The sequence below is a fragment of the Leptonychotes weddellii genome, chromosome 6 (assembly GCF_054177405.1).
Source record: "Leptonychotes weddellii isolate Sample4059 chromosome 6, ASM5417740v2, whole genome shotgun sequence".
Taxonomy (NCBI): Eukaryota; Metazoa; Chordata; class Mammalia; order Carnivora; family Phocidae; genus Leptonychotes; species Leptonychotes weddellii.
In genome coordinates, this window is record NC_138374.1 from 86,369,555 (window position 1) to 86,390,836 (window position 21,282).

At 42.8% G+C, this 21,282-nt stretch overlaps 1 protein-coding gene across 1 annotated transcript in view; it reads right to left on the reverse strand.

The window, feature by feature from the left end:
- The window catches only part of ADCY10 (adenylate cyclase 10), a 64,991-nt gene that overhangs the window by 35,185 nt on the left and 8,524 nt on the right, over window positions 1–21,282 (reverse strand). The window contains exons 7-14 of the mRNA XM_081822887.1: window positions 20,447–20,617; window positions 18,303–18,492; window positions 15,580–15,635; window positions 11,617–11,770; window positions 9,338–9,530; window positions 8,714–8,800; window positions 4,717–4,991; window positions 3,201–3,337 (exon numbers count right to left, since the gene is read on the reverse strand). Of these exons, the coding sequence (XP_081679013.1) occupies window positions 3,201–3,337; window positions 4,717–4,991; window positions 8,714–8,800; window positions 9,338–9,530; window positions 11,617–11,770; window positions 15,580–15,635; window positions 18,303–18,492; window positions 20,447–20,617 (1,263 nt within the window). The remainder of the gene's footprint in view (window positions 1–3,200; window positions 3,338–4,716; window positions 4,992–8,713; window positions 8,801–9,337; window positions 9,531–11,616; window positions 11,771–15,579; window positions 15,636–18,302; window positions 18,493–20,446; window positions 20,618–21,282) is intronic.

Genomic DNA, 21,282 nt, shown 5'->3' on the forward strand with positions numbered 1-21,282 from the left:
CCACCCAGGAGCCCAAGTCTCACACTTTAAATGAAAATTAACTCAGAGGCGCCTGGGTGGCTCAGTCAGTTAAGTGTCTGCCTTCGGCTCAGGTCATGATCCCAGGGTCCTGGGATTAAGCCCCACATTGGGCTCCCTGCTCAGCGGGGAGTCTGCTTCTTGCTCTCCCACTCCCCCTGCTTATGTTCCTGCTCTCCCTCCCTCTCTCTCTCTCTGTCAAATAAATAAATAAATAAATAAAATATTAAAAAAAAAAGAAAATTAACTCAGGCGCCTGGGTGGCTCAGTTGGTTGGGCGACTGCCTTTGGCTCAGGTCATGATCCTGGAGTCCCGGGATCGAGTCCCGCATCGGGCTCCCTGCTCGGCGGGGGGTCTGCTTCTCCCTCTCCCGCTCCCCCCTCTCGTGCTCACTCTCTCTCGCTCTCAAATAAATAAATAAAATCTTTAAAAAAAAAAAAGAAAAAAGAAAATTAACTCAAAATGGATCACAAACTTAAATGTAAGATGTAAAACTTTGAGAAAAAAAAAGGAAAACACATAGGGAAAAACCTTTGACATTTAGGGATAAGCAAAGAATTCTTGGATTTGGAGCACCTGGGTGGCTCTGTCACTTAAGCATCTGCCTTCGGCTCAGGTCATGATCCCAGGGTCTTGGGATTGAGCCCTGCATCGGGCTCCCTACTCAGTGAGGAGTCTGCTTCTCCCTCTCCCTCTGCCTCTCCCCCACCACTTGTGTGCTCTTTCCCTCTCTGAAATAAATAAATACATACAATCTTAAAAAAAAAAAAGAGTTCTTGGATTTAACATGACTTATAAAAGGAAAAATTGATAATTGAATTTTGTCAAAATTAAAACACTTTGATCCTTTGCAGAAAATGAAGACAAGCTACAGAGGGAAAATATTTGCAAACCTACATCTGACAAAAGACCTGTACCTAGAATAGATTAGAAACTCTCAAAACTCGGGGCACCTGGGTGGCTCAGTCAGTTAAGCATCTGCCTTCAGCTCAGGTCATGATCCCAGGGTCCTGGGATTGAGCCCCGCGCCGGGCTCCCTGCTCAGTGGGAAGCCTGCTTCTCTCTCTCCCTCTCCCAGTCCCCCTGCTTGTGTTCCCTCTCTTGCTGTGTCTCTCTGTCAAAATAAAATAAAATAAAATCTTAAAAAAAAAGAAAAAGAAACTCTCAAAACTCAACATTAAAAAAAAAACCCAAGCGATCCAATTAGAAAATGGGCAAAAAACATGAAGAGATAGTTACCAAAGAAGATGTAGAGATGGCAAAAAAAAAAAAGCACACGAAAAGATATTCAACATCATTAGCAATTGGGGGGATGCAAATTAAAACCACAGTTAGATATCACCAAACACGTATCAGAATGTCTAAAATAAAAAACATAGTGACATCAATTGTTGGCAAGGATGGCAGAATATTCCATCTCCCTCCATACACTGTTAATGGGAATGTAAAATGATACATCCACTTTGAAAATAGTTTGGCAGTTTAGGGGCTCCTGGGTGGCTCAGTCAGTTAAGCATCTGACTTCTGCTCAGGTCATGATCTCAGGATCCTAGGATGGAGCTCCACATTGCGCTCCCTGCTCAACGGGGAGCCTGCTTCTCCCTCTCCCTCTGCCACTCCCCCTGCTTGTGCGCTCTCTCTCTTTCCCTCTCTCAAATAAATAAATAAAATCTTTAAAAATATAAAATAAAGGGTGCCTGGGTGGCTCAGTCTTTAGGCGTCTGCCTTCGGCTTGGGTCGTGATCCCAGGACCCTGGGATTGAGCCACACATCGGGCTCCCTGCTCGGCGGGAAGCCTGCTTCTCCCTCTCCCACTCCCCCAGCTTGTGTTCCTGCACTCGCTATCTCTCTCTGTCAAATAAATAAATAAAATATTAAAAAAAAATAAAATAAATAATTTGGCAGTTTAAAAAAAAGAACGAAAAACTCACAGTGTTAACTACCATATGACCCAGCCATTGCATGCCTGGGTATTTATTCTAGAGAAATGAAAACTTAGATTCACACAAAAGCCTGTACACGATGCTTGTAGGAGCTTTGTTTGTAATAGCCAAAAGCCGTAAACAGCCCAGATTCTGCAACAGGCGGATGGGATAGCAAGCTGTTGGGGCGTCCATACCATGGAACACCGCCCAGCAAGTAACTGCAACAACCCACCAATACACTGACAACCTGGAGGACCCCCAGGGAGTCATGAGGAATAAAAAAAAAACAACCCCAAGACATTACACATATCGTATGAGTCCAGTTAGATCCCATTCTTAAAATGACAAAATTACAGAAATGGGGAGTGGATTAGAGGTTGCCGGGGGTGGAGGGGGCAGGTGGGGTGGGGGGACAGAAGTGGGCATGGCTATAAAACGGGCAACAAGGGGGGTCCTTGTGGAGATGGAAACCTGGGTCTTGACTACCTCAGTGTCAGTATCCCGGCTATGCTATTATACGGCCACTTTGCATGATGTTACTACTGGGAAAACTGGGTAGAGGGTGCACGAAATCTCTCTGTATTATTTGTTTTAAAAAAAGAGGTAGCAAAGTATATTGATTCAGGTACTTCATTTATACTCCAGGAGGTTCCCAGAGTACCTCCTGTGGTGTCAGACACAGAGAAGGTGCTCAGTTGAATGAGTAAATGAAAAAGGATTTGAGGGGCACCTGGGTGGCTCAGTTGTTAAGCATCTGCCTTCAGCTCAGGTCATGGTCCCAGGGTCCTGGGATCGAGCCCCGCATCAGGCTCCCTGCTCTGCGGGAAGCCTGCTTCTCCCTCTCCCACTCCCCCTGCTTGTGTTCCCTCTCTCACTGTGTCTCTCTCTGTCAAATAAATAAATAAAATATTAAAAAAAAAAAAGGATTTGAGTTCCTTTACCCCCATTTTATAATCGCTGCCTGCCAAAGAAAATCAAGGAATTTTCTCCCCTTACTTAACGTCTAACTCCCCCTTCAGTGTTGGTTCTGGGCTTTAAGATTCCCCAGTGTTCTTCCATGTTCTTTCCAAGGCACACATTCTTCCTCCCAGTTCAGTGAGTCCCCACAGGAAATGTTAATTTCTCTCGCAATCTCGGATATCGGGTCTGCCACTCCTTGCCTCCCCAAACCCCCTGACGCTATAGGATGCAATCAGTGGAAAAGCCCATTCCCGCCCTCCCTGCAGAAGGAGAAAGAGTCTTAACGGGGTACTTACTGAACAGGTTATTCCAGGTCATATTGGTCTTTTCCTCAGACTCCATCGGTTGGAAAACAAGTACCCTGTGATGGTCAAGGTTTTTTAGCAATTCTTCACAGTAAAACGGAATCCCACAGCTTCCCTCCACCAGGTACCTGCAGTAGAAACAAGGCGACCTGTTTACACCAAACAACCATCTTTTAGGTAGGAAAAATATTTGACGCATCTAATTATTTGAAAAAACTCATTATTTGAAAATAACAATATTCTCTGTTTCCACTTGTTTTCCTTTTTTGGGTTGCTTTTTTTCTTTTTCTTTCATTTTTTAAAGTTACATAAAATCTTTACATTTTTTTCAAAGCCCAAACTATATAATCAGGTACATCCTCGGTGTTGCCTCCCTTGCTCACCTTCTAAATAACCATGTCAGTTAGTTTCTGGCTTATCTGCTCAATGTTTGTTTTTAAACATATAAACAAAAGCACACAGACGTATTTCATCCCCCCCCCTTTTTTTTACCTAAAAGACAGCATGTCACCCCTACTGCATGCTTGGCTACACCTTGTTTTTTCACTCAAGAATATATCTTGCCCATCCCTCCATATCAGTAGATCTTTCTCATTCTTCTTAATGCTATGTAGTGCTCCACTGTGTGCATGCATCCTATTTTATCCTACTTATCCTCTCAGAGATGGACATCTGGATTGTTTTCAGTCTTTTGCTAATACAAATAATGCTTCGATAAAACTTTGTCCATATGTCTCTTTATAGCTTTGTTAATAAATCTTTGAGATACAGTCCTAGAATTGGGGTTGCTAGATCAAAAGGTAAATGTACATGTATAGATACACATACACACGAAATACACACATACACGTAGAAAGAGAAAGAGCGAGAGACAAAGGGAAAGAGCATGCCAAATTCGTGCCTGGAGTTCTTTTAAATGGGACTTTGTCCCAGACATCTTTCTTCCAGAAGCAAAGCAAACTCATTAGAAAGAATGGATGCAGATACCAAGGTGGGTTGTAAGCAGCCAGCTAAAGAAGGGGCACTGTCCACGTTGTTAAGGTGACCACTGTCTGGACCCCAGTGGGGGAGTCACTGAGAGGCTCAGAGAGCAGTGACTAAAGAGCCTGCCTTCAACACCTGCCACAGACGGAACAGCAAGTCCAGCCTACATTACCGACAGCCGAGTGAGACCTTGCTTATTTGCAGGTTGTGTCTTTAAAGCTTACCAGTTTGCCTTTTGTGACACTTGCCCATGATGACGCCCTCTATCACTGTTGATTAAACTGAGCATGTCTATACCCAGCACGATGAAAGGGAAGCCAAACTGATGTCACTGAGCCAAGTTTAAGGAGGCGTAACAGGAGCGATAACAAGGAAAAGGATGATAAATGGCTCTTTTGAAAGGTAGGACCAGTGAAAATACCGAAACGGGTGCTTTCAGATGTATCTTAAGAAATCTGATGAAGTCTGGATCTGGGGAATGGACACGGATGTGAAGACCGCAGGGGAGAAACAGGATACCCACGTGTCCAGTTCTTTGGGGATGCCCCTGACGTTGAGGTCTAGGCAGACCTTGTTGCGGATGTCCTTAGGCTGCACGGCTCCAAGGGTGACGTAGGTGGTGTGTCTGTTCTTCATTATGGTCCTGGCCGCTGCACAGGGTATGTCAGTGAAGGGAGACAGGGACATGATGATGAAGATAGGAACCGTCCGGATCAGCTTCTCCATAAAGGCCCAGGAGGCTGAGTCAATAAACTGGCCCTCATCGATGATGAAAATAATCCTTTCCTCTTTCACTGTCTGGACAAAGTAGAGAAACAGAAAAATGCTGGAGGACTTTGGATTTTTATTCACGTGTATGGGTATGCATGTGTATGCACTGATATTGTGGTGCTAAATTAAAATCTTCTTTCCAATAAATTTGTATTAATTTAGATTCCACTAACTTGGAATGTGTGGCAATTTGGACAGAGCTGACTGGAATGGATTCTCACTTCGTCAAATCCCTGTGTAAAGATAATGCAGATTTGTAGGGTAAACGGGGTTGTAGCCAAGTAAAAGCACCCGCTACATAAAAAGAACTGATATCTTCACCACACGTCATTTTAATCTACTGACAAATGAAGATCTCCTGGGTTTATCTAACTGACATTTGTTCAACCAACATGTATGTATTCAACACACACTAACTGAGCACCTACTGGGCTAGACGCTACATATGCAGTGCTGAAAGAAGCTAAGCTAGTTGATGCTATTCTAGTCCGAACTGTGGTATATGTCACACTTGAAAACAGATCACGGGTCCCTTTCCAGGTGTAGGCTACCTTTGCCCTCCCTAGTCTGAATTATTTATTCTTAAGCATTTATTGTGCACTCATCAGGGTCAGATATTGTTCTAGGTGCTGGGGATACAGTATTGAACAAAATAAGAGCTTACATGGTAGAGTCAGCCCCTTGCAGAGTGGGGCCTGCATTGCACTGTGTGAAGTCTCTAAATGGAGAAGACCTTCTCCCCTCTCACGGCTCCACACTGCTCTTGGCTTCTTTTGGCTCCTTCTGGGAAGACAGTTAACCCATTCTTCCCCTCCATGTTTTTACCATATAAAGCAGCAAAGGCTACTTTAAAATTTCAGATTTCATGAGACAATCATTATAAAGTATTATAACCTGTTTGATTACATATACATAATAAATCTGCCCCTGCAGCTCCATTCTGTTACTAGCTATTTAACTCTTCTTGAGGACGTTTTGATTAATGGGGAGGTTAGCGTTACATTTGTTTTGTTTTTGGCTGATACCTTTAAAAATATGGGGCAGATAGAAATGTGAGTTTTTGCTATATGATGGCCTTGTCAGTGAATCTTTGTAAACTGAGGAGAGTCAAGCAGGAACCAAAAAAGCATGAGTTCTATAATATATCATAGGCCTTGGTTTCTTCATATTTAAAATGAGAAGACTGGGGGCACCTGGGTGGCTCTGTCATTAAGTGTCTGCCTTCGGCTCAGGTCATGATCCTGGGGTCCTGGGATCAAGCCCCGCATCAGGCTCCCTGCTCAGTGGGAAGCCTTCTTCTCCCTCCCCCACTCCCCCTGATTCTCCTTCCCCCACTCTCCCTGCTTGTGTTCCCTCTCTCGCTGTGTCTCCCTCTGTCAAATAAATAAATAAAATCTTTAAAATAAATAAATAAAAACTTTATAAATAAATAAATAAATAAAATGAGAAGACTGAATTGGATTCTCTCTAATGTGACTAAAAGTCAACGTCTACATTGCACTTACTATGTTCCAAGCACTGTGTGATGCTCTTTACATAAATTAACTCATTTACTCCTCATAACATTCACAGGAAGTGGTCCTATTGAATCTATTTACTGAGAAAATTTCAGTTAAGTAACTTGCCAAGGTCACACAGATAGTAAATGTTCTGAAGATTACTGTCATAGCATTTAGTTAAAGCATAGCTTTAGTGGTGATTTCCAAACTAGATTGTGCATCAGAACCAATTGAGGAATTTAAAACAAAGACCAACAACTAAACAAATTCCTAAGCCCAACCTAAGCCTCTTTGAATCTTTAGGGGGGTAGAATTCATAAATTCATGGTTTTTTGTTCTTTTTTTTTTTAAGATTTTATTTATTTATTTGACAGAGAGAGACACAGCGAGAGAGGGAACACAAGCAGGGGGAGAGGGAGAGGGAGAAGCAGGCTTCCCGCCAAACAGGGAGCCCGATGCGGGACTTGATCCCAGGACCCTGGGTCATGACCTGAGCCGAAGGCAGATGCTTGATGACTGAGCCACCCAGGCGCCCCGATGGTTTTTTGTTGTTTTCATTTTCTACAGAAATTTTTTTTTTTAATCCAACTATAATTAACATACAGTGTTATATTAGTTTCAGGTATACAATCTAATGATCCAGCAATTCCATACATTTCTTAGTGTTCATCAAGATAAGTGTACTCTTAATCCCCTTATCTATTTCTCCCAGCCCCCATCCACCTGCCCTCTGCCAACCATCATTTTGTTCTCCATATTTAAGAGTCTGTTTTTCTGTTTGTAAATCCATGTTTTTTTAAGAAGCTTTCTGGATACTTGTAACACAAACAGTCCAAAGTCTGACATTTTGAAATTACTCATATTGCCTTGCCAAGTGGAGAAGGAGAAAGTCATATCATAAACTTAAGACAATGCCACAAACTTGAATTGATCATTTATAATGTACCAGACGCTGAGCTGCTCAGTGGTAATATAAAAATGAATCAGGCTCCCTGCCCTTAAGAAACTCACCATCTCCTAAGGGGGAGAGACACACATATAAGGAACAAATTGTCATAGTGTGTGGTAAATATCATAAGAAAGATGTTCAAAGTGCTACAGAAACAGATTGGAAGAAGAACTAGTCATACCTAGTGTTTTGGGGAGTTTTTACCAAAGAAGTGACACTGAAGGATGAATAGCATTTCTCCAGGTTAACAACAACAACAACAACAACAACAACAACAAAAGCTTTTGGCTTTTATGTCATTAGCCCTGGGAATTATTTGGATAGTAGAAAGGATGGGTTGGTGCAATCTGCCTGTGCTCTGGCAGTTATATGGAGGATGAGCTGGAGTGGAGAGGTATGAGGCACGGAGATTCATCGGGAAGCCATGGAAATAGTCCAGGAGAGAGAGAAGTACAGCAAGGAAGAGAGGCCGGAGACACGACAGAGGCCACCCACAGGAGAAATGGTAGGACTTGACAACTCAGTAGATGCGGTACAAGTGGCAACCGATGAGGATGGGGAACAAAGACAACTTTAAATGAAGCTTGAATGAATCTGCCATTAACTAAATCAAGGACCAGAATGAGGAAGAAGGGTCCATTGCAGTAGGAAAAAGAAAATTTAGTATTAGACACCGACCTGAATGTGAGTTACTACATCCACGTGTTATATATGGAAGGTTCTTGGAAATATGGTTCTGGTGCTTATGAGAGAGGTGAATATAAATATGGTGATTGTCAACATATAGTGGATTGTCATGAGATTACTCAGAGAGAGAAGTAAGATAGGGGGAGTGTTTCTGATAAAGAGGCACTGTTCTAAGTGTTTTACACAACCCTGGGAGCCAGGTACTACTATTTCCCTGTTTTATGGATGACAAAACAAAAGCATAGACAAGTTAAGTCACTTGCTCAAAGTAACCCAGGTAGCAAGTGATAGGCCTAAGGGTTCAGATGTTGGTAGTCTGACTACGGAGCCTACATCCATAACCATTTGGATATACTGCCTCTCAGGGAGAGGGAGGAGGAGGGAGGGCTGGTTTTAAGGAGAGGCCAAACCCCCAGGAGTAATGTTAAAGGGACTCCTTTCAAGCACAGCTAAATTCTGAACAGACTCTTGACTTGAGGTTTGGAAGGAAGGAAGAAGGAGATGCGAGGGGTGTTAAGATGAAGATTTCAAAGCTTCTTGCCAGTGGCGTCTGAACCCCTCGGGCTACCTCCCTTTTCCCTCCCCCATTACTTTAGACCCACAGATGCTCTTACTTGCTCCAAGATCTTCATAAACAATGCTTCCAACTGCTTTTGCTTTTTTAAGGTGGTCATCTTAGAAACCTCTCGTGAAATAGGGAACTGTATAAAGAATTATGAGAATATTGAGTCTGGGGAAATAGCAAAGGGAGCTACTAGCTGTGTGACTTTGGGCAAATCACTTTACCATTCTGTGCCTTCAAATCCTCATGTGTTAGATGGTTCATAACGTCCCTTCCAGCTGTGCCACCCTATGTCAGTGAACCTACTAGATACAGGACGTACTGGGGGCATACTCTGTCTTTGCCCTGGCAGTCACCTGCAGGAGCAGAGGGACTCTGTGCCTGGCACCAGCTACTACAGGATAGCTCTGATGGAAAGGTGAGAAAAAAAAGAATCAGCAGGTGGCCATCTGGATTTTCTCCAGTATGGTATTTCTAGATACCTCCAATGTCTCAGGAAGGTGGAAGCTCATTCAAGGAGGATTGGGAGCCACTTCCTCATCACCCACATCATCTCCACATGAGAAAAGAGAAAGATAATAAATGGCGAAGAGATGCTAAGTCATCCAACCTCAGGCAGGAGTTACTGCAGGTACCCCGTCACTCTTCCCTGCAGAGGCACAATCTAGCTACTCACCTGGACGTGGAAGATGTCATTCAGGAGACAGTGGAACTTCTCATCCAACAGAGTCTTGACTTTATTTTGAAGGTTGGTCTGTCGTTCTTTATAATGTTTACAAGTATCCAGACCCAGGACATTGGCCATGAGTATCTGGATGGTATAGAAATTCTGATGGAAGCTGATCTTAGTCAACGCGATAGCAATAGTCCTGTTTATAAGAAAGCCGAGAAGCAGAAAAGAGTTCTTAAATATATTTTCTGAAAATAATAAAGGCTGAAGGAAAGCTCTGGCTCTTCCTATTCAGTTGTTACAACAGCTATTTCCCAAACTATCTGGAAGCTGTTCTTTACTCCTGCTTCAGATACACTCCCTCATTCCTCTATGTCCCTGAGCCCCCCTAATTGACCCTCACTATGTTGTCTTCTGTAGTCCCACCCCTACCACCTTGCCCCAAGCCCTCAGACTCTCACCCACACTGCTGAGGAACATGCTACTCCCCCTGCCTAGCACCATGATTCAGTGCATTGCCTTTCCAGAGGCCTGATGTATCTGGATAGATGCAAATCCTCTCTCCTATTTACAAGTTTTTAGTGGCTCCCACTGCCGAAAGGTCTAGACTTCTTTTACGGGCCATACCAGACTTTCCCAGGTCTCATTATATCATATCTTGCCACTCTGCCCAGCCATCTACCCTCCACCAACAAACTAGTGAGAGTTCCCTGCACACCCAGAGCTGTCGCCCCAGCCTGGCAGCTTACCGCTCCTCCCAGTGCTGTCTAATCCCTCGTCTCCTGCTTATCTGCAAATCTCAGCTCAGGTGCAGCCTCCTGGAAATCTTCCCTGGTGCCCTGAGGTTGGGTTACAGACCCCTCTTTGTCATAGCTTCCCAATACTCGATTGCACACCTCCATCACTGTCCTCACCGCATCCTATTTTTATTCCCTCTTTCTCCTTCTCTTCCATAGAGCTCTTTGAGGGCAGGGATCAGATATTATTCATCTTCCGGGCATTGGCACTTGTCATGGGTTGACTCATGTCCCCCCTGGATTCATATGTTGAAGTCTTAGCCCCCAGTACCTCAGAATGTGATCTTATTTGGGAATAGGATCACTATAGATGTAATTACATAGGTTAAGATGAGGTCATACTGGCGTAGAGGGGGCCCCTAATCCAAAATCACTAGTGTTTTTATAAGAAAGGGAAATTTGGACACAGACAAGGCACAGGGAGAACACTATATAAAGATAAAGGCAGAGATTGGGTGATGCTTCTTCAACCCAAGGAGCACCAACGATTGCTAGCCAGCCACAGGAAGCTAGGGGAAAAGGCATGGAACAGACCGTCCCTCACAGCCATCAGAAGGAACCCACCCAGCTGGCACCTTGATCTCAGACTCCTAGCCTCCAGAACTCAGAGACAACAAATTTCTGTTCATGGAGCCACCCAGTTCGTGGTGCTTTGTTACAGCATCTCTAGCAAACCAATATAGCCCTCAACAGTTCCTGGAACGTAGGATGTACTCGATAAGTGACAGGATGAATGAATGAATAAATGTCTTCTGGTTATTAATTATCTCCTAAGCAATGTTAAAGATATTTATGAACCAGCCTTTCCTAGGCTTGACATTAAAAAGGAATAGAAAAACAGGTAACAATAATATGTGGTTTATAAGCATTTTCCCCTTAAAGCCTTGAGGTTCGATTGTGAAAGGATATGGGACACCATCGTCCTCATCTCAGTCACCATCCTGCCCACTGCCACGAGGGTGCCACATGGGCTGTCCCAGAGTGCCCTCGTGACATTTCTCGTATGAAAACAGAAGAACGGTGTGAGAGAAGTACCTTAGCTCTGCCTTCCAAAGGAAAACCCAGAGGCCTACCATTCTCCATCCCCACTCCAGGGCTAAATGGTTTGAACTAGTGATTCTCTGTCCGTGAGCTGGATATATTTCTGTGTTTGTTCTGCAGACCCCATCTAGCCTTGCTCTCAATATCTGGGCAGGTATTCTCAAACTGCACATTGGGATTACTTAGGAAGCTTTACAATATTGATATCCAAGCCCCACCTGGCATTAAATTAGGATCTCCAGGGGTCAGCCCAGCTTCTCATTTCTCAGCTCAATATGTTTATCATTAATTATTTATTTAGTACAGAGGGCATGACACCCAATAACTGACAGATTGTGGGTGGTTCGCGTATGATAAATAATATAAAGGAGAGGAGCATTAAAATAAATGAAACTCTTAAAGACATTTCTCTGGGTTTCCAAGAAGTGATCATTGCAAGACACTCACCTGTGGTTCTCACCTTGGGCCAGATACTCAATTTCCATAAGTATCTGGCTTTTTCCATATCCTGATAATCCTTCGTACATTAGGACTCGGCTGCAGTTGGACATCAAAAATTCCTTCATAGTACACATGAAGTATTTGATCTCCTTATCACGTCCTGTTGTTTTTATTTTTTAAAAAGGGAGCAAACCTAATCAACATAAAATAATCTAGAGATACAAAAAAAAAAAAGCACACAGTGATACCACTTCTAAAAATACCTCTGGAATTTCCATGGAATTGTTCATTAACTTTCTTGAGATCCTGTGCCCTTTAAAAAAAATTTTAAATCTTTCTCTGGAGCTTTCCAGTTAACAACGTAGTTTTACAATTTTATTTGATCCCCACAAGCTGTGAGGGCAAGTATTCTTATAATGTTCATTATAATGTCCATTTAATTTTAGCATAGAAAACCAAAATTTAGTGTAGCCAACTGCTTAGATTACACAACCAAGAACAAAACCAGCATTATCTGTCCCTGGCCCTTGTGTTCCTTTCCTTTTTCTTGCTTTCTATAACACACTAGAAGTAATCTGTAGATTATTACACTGGAAAATAAATGTATTAAAGTTAGGGTTCCTATAAAGTATTTTTATTTCTAATTCTGTGAAAGAAACTTGCTCTTCATAAATGAGAAATTATACTTCTCTCAGGGCCACTAGAAACATGATCAGGGATCAGAACATTCAATTTGCTCTCAGAAATCACGTGTAGATTATTTCTTTCCTAGGAACAACCTACATTCTTAGTAAAAATAAATTATAGTCTTTTTCTGATTATAAAACTAACACATGCTCACTGTGAAAAATATGGAAAACTTAGGAGCAAATAAACATCACCGTGGTTACACCCCTGATGCTGTTATTTTTCTTATGTGTTTTTAAATATATGTAACAGGATGCCCTGACTGAAATCTGAAACTCAGCCCACAGTCTTTGAAACCTGCATGGACAAGAAGGAGCTGCCAGAGCTGTCATTTCAGAGGAGTGAGCAATTTCTGTGGAAGGAGCTGGAGAGCCCTTCAGGGCTGGTTTCCTCCTCCTTTGCTGGATTGGTCACTGCTGAGAGAGTTAGGTGTCCATTCATGGAGTAAACACATACACGAGGTGTGATCCAACGTCTGTTGAAAACCAGGACCATTCTTTTAAGCTTAGATGCTCTATACAAAGAAGCTAAGTGTTTACTTGGTGATATAAATTTCTGGGCACGATTTAGGGAGAACTAACCTGCAGACTATGTGACTTCTTCTGGGTGAAACATTCCCTTTCTGAAAATGCATTGTGAACTTCGATATTGTGAGATGTGTCATGCTCTTCTTTGGCCCGAGGCTCAGTAGGTAACTCAGAAGACAGAGCCCAGGCGGCCACAGAGCCGCGTCTTCTAGCTCTCTGCGTCCTATTCACAAGGGGCCCATACAGGTAAGACCTTATGGATTGTCTTTCAGCTGTATTCTAAAATAAAGTCTAGTTGTCTTGACTTGAAGTACATGCACCTTGTTTCTATCTAAACAAGGCCCTAATATCTGGGACTGTTGCATGTATTTTTGATCTTAAAAAAACCACTTTTTTTTTTTTAAAGATTTTATTTATTTATTTGAGACAGAGAGAATGAGAGAGAGCACATGAGATGGGGGAGGGTCAGAGGGAGAAGCAGACTCCCTGCCGAGCAGGGAGCCCGATGCGGGACTCGATCCAGGGACTCCAGGATCATGACCTGAGCCGAAGGCAGTCACTTAACCAACTGAGCCACCCAGGCGCCCAAAAAACCACTTTTTTGATTATAGTTTTGTTGACATCTATGCGGTTGGTTAGCACATAATTTCATTCACAGGAACTCTTGTAAAAGAAGGGCACTTCCTATAGTCCTAACTTCTGACAGTCTCTTTTTTGACTAGAGTTTAAGGAAAAGATATGTGGGCTTGATCTTTACCTGATGGAATCGGGGAATCAGGGAAAAAGGCAACTAGAATATATGCCTATTGTGACCAATGTGTTTTCATATGACTGCCATATTAAGTCCTTGATCTTGTAGAGGGGGGTTAGGACTTCTGTTTGCTGTCAATCACTATCACAACAAGCATATCCTAGGCTGGGAGGTAAAGCCTCAGAGGAGGGGGAGAGTGAGCATTCCTTCTCCTTTCCAGCCTTCAGGAGTCTGGGGGTCTGGATTTACAAAGAGTGATTAGACTGTGAAAAACACCTGAACACAGTGAAAGTGGGCACGGCTGCTGATCCTCTACAGTTCTGGAAGAGCTGCCTTCTTTTAGGCTCTGCTGAAATCAGGATTCTGTCCCGACATGCCCCCAGAGTGTGGAACAGAGCCTCCTCCTAACTGTCCTAACACAGTTAGGACCAGGATTTAACTTATGATGCTGCTTTTAGGGATGTTCAAGTCTAACAGAAGGAAATTTCAAGTGTTCTTAGAAATGGCTGCCTTCAGAATCCACAGGCTTATCTTCATGAGGATCTCCTCCCCCCGAGGGTATATCCCTCCCTTGTTTTATGTCCACTTCCCTGTCTAGTCTAGTCTCGAGTTAGCTTCCTTATGATAGGGTCCCTGTCACCACGAATCACAAAAACATCACGGCCACTGCCAGATTTAGATCACAGATCTAAATGTAAAAGGTCAAACAAAATTTCTGGAGGAGAATCTAAAAAAAAATTTCATGACTTTTGGGTGAAGAAAAATTTCTAAATAGTATACAAAAGCACTAGCTATAAAAGACTGATAAGCTGGATTACATTAGAATAAAATATTCTGTTCATTAAATACATCATTAACAGAGTAAAAAGGTTGGGGCGTCTGGGTGGCTCAGTCGGTTAAGCATCTGCTTTCGGCTCAGGTCGTGATCCCAGGGTCCTGGGATCGATCCCCGCATCAGGCTCCCTGCTCAATGGGGAGCCTGCTTCTCCCTCTCTCTCTCTGCTGCTCCCCCTGCTTGTGTTCTCTCTCTCTCTCTGACAAATAAATAAATAAAATTAAAAAAAAAAACAGTAAAAAGGCAAGCACAGAATGGGAAAAGTTACATACTGGAAAAACAACAGTGTACCTATTTTAGGATATATAAAAAATTCCAACAGATCTATAATAAACATACAACCCAACTGAAAAATAGACACAAGATTTGTATAGATGCTTTATAAATGATGTCCAAAGGGCCAATAAATATATGAAAAAGGAGCTCAACCATATCAGGGGAATTCAAATGGAAATCACAATGAGACACGACTATATGCCCAACAGAGTTATTAAAATTATAGAGACTGTTAAAACTAAGTTGTTGGTAAGGGTGAAGAGTGACTGGAACTCTCATAACACTGTTAGTCAGAATATAAATAAATACAACCATTTTGGACAATTATTTGGCATTACCTACCAAAGCTGTGCCCTTTGTCCTGACAGTTTCTCTCCTACATATACGCTCAACAGAAACACGTACATGTGTTCACCAAGAGACATGTACAAGAATCTTTATGGCAGTATTATTCGTAAAAACCAAGAACTGGAAACAACTCCAATGTTGTACAATGACAGAATGAATAAATGGTTGTACGTTTACAAAATGGAATACTGCATAGTGATGAAAATGAATGAATTACCACTACACCCAGCACCATGGAGGAATTTCATAACATAAAGTTGATTAAAAGAAGGCATATGTAATTACACATTGTACAACTTCTCTTATAGGAATATCACAAACAGGCCTGAGTCATCTAAGGTGTTAGACATCTTGGGGAGAGGGTGAGGGATAAAGTATGTGAGGGTTCCCGGAGGACTTCTATTTTTCTATTTCTTTGCCTGGATGGTGGTTGTATGCTCATTTTGTGATAATTCAGTAAGATGCAGATGTAACGCTGGTGTATTTTTCTCTATGTTTTGTTATAGTTCAATAAAGGAGTTTAAAAATCAAGGCCCACTACCTACCCAGCAAAGGGTAGCCCTCATTTCTGTTGCAGATGAGGTATGCCATACCAAACATGCTGAAGAGAAGAAAAGAAAAGATGTTAGAGTCAGAACAGGGAAATATCGAGAGCAAGAGTGTTTCATGCTTAGTTCCCAGAAAGTCTCCTTTTTCGATCTCTAACAAGAATCTATCCCCTGACTCAAGGGTTGCAGATGCCAGGGGGAGGAGAAAGAGAAGTTCTTACCTGGTAATAGAGAGTCCAAACAACTTATGTAGTGCCTGGTAGAGTGTTCACTAAATGCTTGTTGAGTCTGCATTGGTGGAACTGAACCTTTCTAGGGAAACCAGACACTATGATGGGACCCATGGACTTGGATGTGGCATATTGCATCACATCCTGGAAAGGGTCCACCATGTGCTCAAACAACAATGGCCCCCCTTTGGTGAGCACATGCAACGTGCCTGGCATAGTTTCACGTGCTCTACATATATCATCCTTACCTCCTGACAAAAACCTCATTAAGAAAGTACTATTATGTCCATTTTACAAATGAGAAAACTGAGGTGCAGAGAGTTTAACTTGCCCAAGATCCCACAGGTAGTGGGGACAGCAACAGAGGATACCGACAGAATCAGTATCTATAACCGGGCCAGGGTACGTACGCTTGCCCACTGCATAATATTATTTCTTGAAGGAGCCTTTTTAGTCAAATGGATCATTTCCTTGCCTGCACTAATATACTGTTTTATTATGTCTCTGTTACAGGAAATGCCAACTCTCCCATGTAATATACAGCTAATTTTGTATATTGTATATGTTGGCCTTCCCTATGAAGTTGTGACTTTTCAGGGCAGGAACCAGGCCCTGTTCATATTTGTGATTTCTACACTCTCATACTTGCAGAAACGGTATAGAAAAACTATGAGGAGGCCACCCTTTGGGATCGGGTAGTCCTGGGTTCCTGTGGTAGACTGACTGCATTAGTGGCCCCTCTTCTTCACCCCTACCTGTATCTGTGCCTTGTGCTACGTCACTCTGGGCTCAGCCTTGTGAATACTTTGCCAACGGGATGTTACCAAACATGACACAGAGGCTTGAAAAACGCTTGGGCATTGGGCTTGCTCTCTCTTGCTCTTCTGATATTGCCATGACCACATGCCTGGGCCAGTCTGATGGAGGATGAGACACACAGAGCCAAACTGTCCCCGTTATGTCAGCCAGATCTTCCCAGTTATCCCACCTGACATTGTCCTGGATCAGCCAACAACCTGCAGAGCCCCAGGCAGGTGAACAAGCCTAGTCAAGATCAGCCAAATCCAGCCAAGATCAACTGAATCCCACATTTGTGGGATAAACAAATATTTATTGTGGTATATACTAAGCCACTAAGGTTTTGTGGCTATCTATAATGCAGCATTATTGTGGCATTTTGAAACTTGGCTTTATTGTTTACTAGATTTATGACCGTGGACAAGTCATTTAACATCTCTGAATCTCAGCTTTTAAATTTATAAACTGGAGATAATAATAGATTCTACCTGATATGGTTGATACTAGAGTAAATTACATATTTTGAGGTAGAGTGCCTAGTACTTAATAAGGGCCCACAAAAAAATTAGTATTATTCACTCATATATTCAAACAGCATTTTATTGGTGGTCTACGCATGCCAAGTACAGTGCTGCACCCTGGGAATACAAAGGTGAATGATAAAGACTCCTTGAACCAACTGCTGCCCTGATTCTTTTATCTGACCTTTAAGACCTATATTCTAGCTTGCTAATATTAAGAATAATACCACCCACTTTCCATCTACTCATTCATGTATTCATTATTATTGAGTGCCCACTATGTGCTAAGCACTGGGAATATAAAAACAAGCAAGAAATAGCCACTCCCCTCAAAGAGCTCATAACGTAGTAAGTGAAAAGCCTATCAGGTCAGTAATTGTGATGGGTATGTACCAGAGAGGTACACAGAGGAGGAAAAGGTACACAGAGGAGGAAAAAGCTAAGCTGTCTGAGCTTGACTGGGTAGTTCCAGAGCTGGCCTTGTGCAGGAATAGATCCCTGAAATAAATTCAAGATCCCTTGAAATAGATGTCAAAAGTTGACTGTGATTTTCCCAGTAGAATTGGGGGTGGGTGGGTGATGGAGAGGGCAATCTATTTAGACAGCCCAGAGGAGGGGGCATAGGAGGAGATGAAGTTGGAAAGGCAGGTGGTTACGTTGTATGTCATTTCGAGGAATTTGCACATTATGAAGGTGATTGGAAGGCACTGAAGGATTTTAAGTTCCGAGGTGATACCCATACATCTCAGCTGGTCTTTGGAGGAATATATTTCACTACAGACCTACAGGAGGAATAATTATCCTCTTTTAGCCCTATTGATGCCTGGCACACAGTTGGTATGATCACTAAATGCTTAATGGTTGGTCACTGTGATCAGCTGGGTCCAAACAGATACTCAAATGAAGGGACTCTGTTCTGTTTGCACAACCTGTGACGAATCACCCTCAGATTATCAGTAATGAGGGCAGAATGGGATCTTGCACCATCTGTAATATCAGTAGGATAGAGAAAGATGAAGGATTTTGAAATCTGGGCCTTGTTCTGGGGAAGGAATAGATTTTAATTTCGTAAGTTGGATTCAGATCTGACATGGTGACCGATGGTTTTTGCTATCATAATTTTCCCACTTCTTTACTAAAAAATACCACAAAATCAATGCCCCACACTCACACTTTCTCATTAAGTCCCAAACACTGATAGACCGGTCCAGAATCTGCAACACCCTTCATGACCTTCTTTGGAAGTTCTTTGAAAAAGTAGGCTGGTAGGTTGCTACCATTGTAGGTGACGGAGTCACATGTCACGATCCCTGGGTAGTACATCATCATCCTGGCAGCTATGTTGACTTTTTGACCGATTACTAAAACAGAAGGGAGAAAGGCAAAGACCAGGGAGAAAACAGCCATTGAACTAGCAGAACGTAATCAGAAACATACTGTCCCCAAGGGGCATTTTCACTCCTTACTGCTTTCACCTCTCATGAATGACATAGAAGTCCCGCCTTCGACTACCCTTATTCTGCCAATGGTTATTTCAAACTATAAGGGAGTGAACCTGATTAGCTATCTGCACCATTTCTACCTCTCCTGGGAGGCGGCGGGGACGATGTGCTCAGAGATAAAAGGGTCTGGTGTATGGAGAGGGTTCTGTACTGGTGGTGACCATAAGCCTGAGGGCTCGCAGATGAGGTGTAGCTGGTCTTCTGCTACAAGACAGACAAGCACAAGCTTGGGCGGGGGACACTGATCCTCAAGTGAGGCACAAAATAGCAACTTTTCATTTCATTTTCAAAATGAATCACCTTCATTTGGCAATTTCTTTTTTTTTTTTTTTTAAGATTCTATTTATTCATTTGAGAGAGAGAGAGAGCATGAACAGGGGGAGGGGCAGAGGAAGAGGGAGAAGCAGACTCCCCACTGAGCAGGGAGCCCAATGCCAGGACACTGAGGTCATGACCTGAGCCGATGACAGATGCTTAAGTGACTGAGCCACCCAGGCACCCCACTGGCGATTTCTTAAGAGTGAATAAATAGGGCTGGAAGGGGTGTGTGTGTGTGAGACAGACTCAGGGGGTATTTTAAAGGGTAATACACTGTAGTGCACAGCGTCTGAAGGAAGCTGGGCAGGTTCGATTCCCCAGCCCTACCTCTAACTATGTTACCAAATTACTTGGGCAAATTAGTACTTTCACCCCCATGCTTCCGTTTCCTGATCTGTGAATGGGGATGATAAGAGTATCTCTTTCAAGGGACAGTTTATAAAGATTAATGAGTCAGGGTGCCTCAGTGGCTCAGTCATTAAGCATCTGCCTTTGGCTCAGGTCATGATCCCAGGGTCCTGGGATGGAGCCCTACCTCCCATGTCGGGCTTCCTGCTCAGCGGGGAGCCTGCTTCTCCCTCTCCTGCTCGCCCTGCTTGTGCTCTCTCTCTCTGTCAAATAAATAAAGTCTTTTTTTTTTTAAAAAAATAAAGATTAATGAGTCAATTCATGCACATCACTTTCAACAGTGCCTGGATGCTAGTAAGCCCTCAATTAATGTTACAACTAGCTAGGTTTTAAATATAGTACTTTAACACAAACTTAAGCACTTCTGATCAAGATATTCTTTTTTTTTCAACTAACATCTTCTTTTGATCAAGATATTCTTTTTAAAAACTGCTTATTATTCAAATTTGACCATGCAATAAAGCATAGTATCATGAATCTCCATATACCTGTCACCTAGTCCCAAAAGCCACAAATGCGTGGCCAATTCTGCCCCACTCTCACTCCCATCTACTCTCCACCCTGTATTATTTTGAAGAAAATCTCAGACATCCAATCATTTCAGACATAATGATTTCAGTATTCCAGATGTATTGTTTCTGAATATCTCAAACTGTAATAGGGTTGAGGAGGGAAGTCAAAGCAGCAAAATCTTGAGATAGCATTTCTTTCTCTTTTCTTTTGAGATTAGTATTATTTATCAGGAATGCCAATATTCTTAATTTTCTTTAGGATTTTTTAATGGGAATTAAGAGGCGTAACTGTCTAATGATAACAGGCAATTATTACAAAGGCCCTGCCCCCGCCTCATTCCATGAGCTTAGAGCCTCCGTTGCTCCCCTCGAATGACTACATATGTGATACCCAGGCAGAGCCCCAGAAACACGCACTTTGCCAGCATCAAGATGCCAATGGGCAAAGCTACATGGCTTGGTTCATCCTGGAAGACTATAGGTTTAGAGGGCAGGGCCCACGTCTCACTCAGTTTTGCCCTTCCTCCCACAAAGCTGGGTTGCAAGGCGCAGCGAGATGAGCTAGCTCAGCACACCTGTGTACTCATGTCTCACAGAGTGTCCAACGATGCCACAGAAGACAATCCCACTGGCCACGCCGATGGAGACGGTACTGGTGCCCGGAAGAAAGCGAGAGAGTTGTAAGGCGAAAGGGAAAGATAATGAGCAGAGAGAACGTGGGGAGGGTGGGGGCATGACGATGAATGGGGCAGGGAGGGAGGGAAAGGATTTTCAACAAAACTGTATTCTGCGGTGGGGAGTTTAGGGCCACTGTACAGGGCCTAGAGCTGTGAAGGATGGACAGTTTGAGACGCAGAACTAAGTTCTTAGAAGTGATAAATCAGTTCGCTTTTCTGCTATTCTTAAGTATTCATCTGAGGCACTTTTCTAGAAAAGAACCTCTCATAACCCTAAGTGGACTCTCAATGAAGAGCAGCTGTGGTTCTAAACAATTTAACTCATCTTTGTTATTGCTAGAAAGAATAAAGTCATTATTTTGAACGGAAGTAACTCAGATGTAGTATTGTGGCATCAAAAGCTAACTTCGTTAGTACATGAGGATAACTGAATATATAGATGACTAGGGGCTGACATGGTGGAAATATTTAGAGCAAGGGGGTGATACCTGTTTGTAGCTAAGTAGAACTAAGTGTTGGGTCACTGGGGTGCTCAGGTTAGATGAACCTGGGGGCCTGGGCTCTCAGGCAGCCAGGGCTGGGGATGGTAAACCTTACTTATCTTAACAGTTTTACTGTGAGTAGAACATCTTGAGGCCAGATCAATATATACATTTCCAGCCCAAGGACTCATTGTATCTCCTGGTTATTAAAAATCAATGCAGGCCACTGGGTATTTACCCCAAAGATACAAA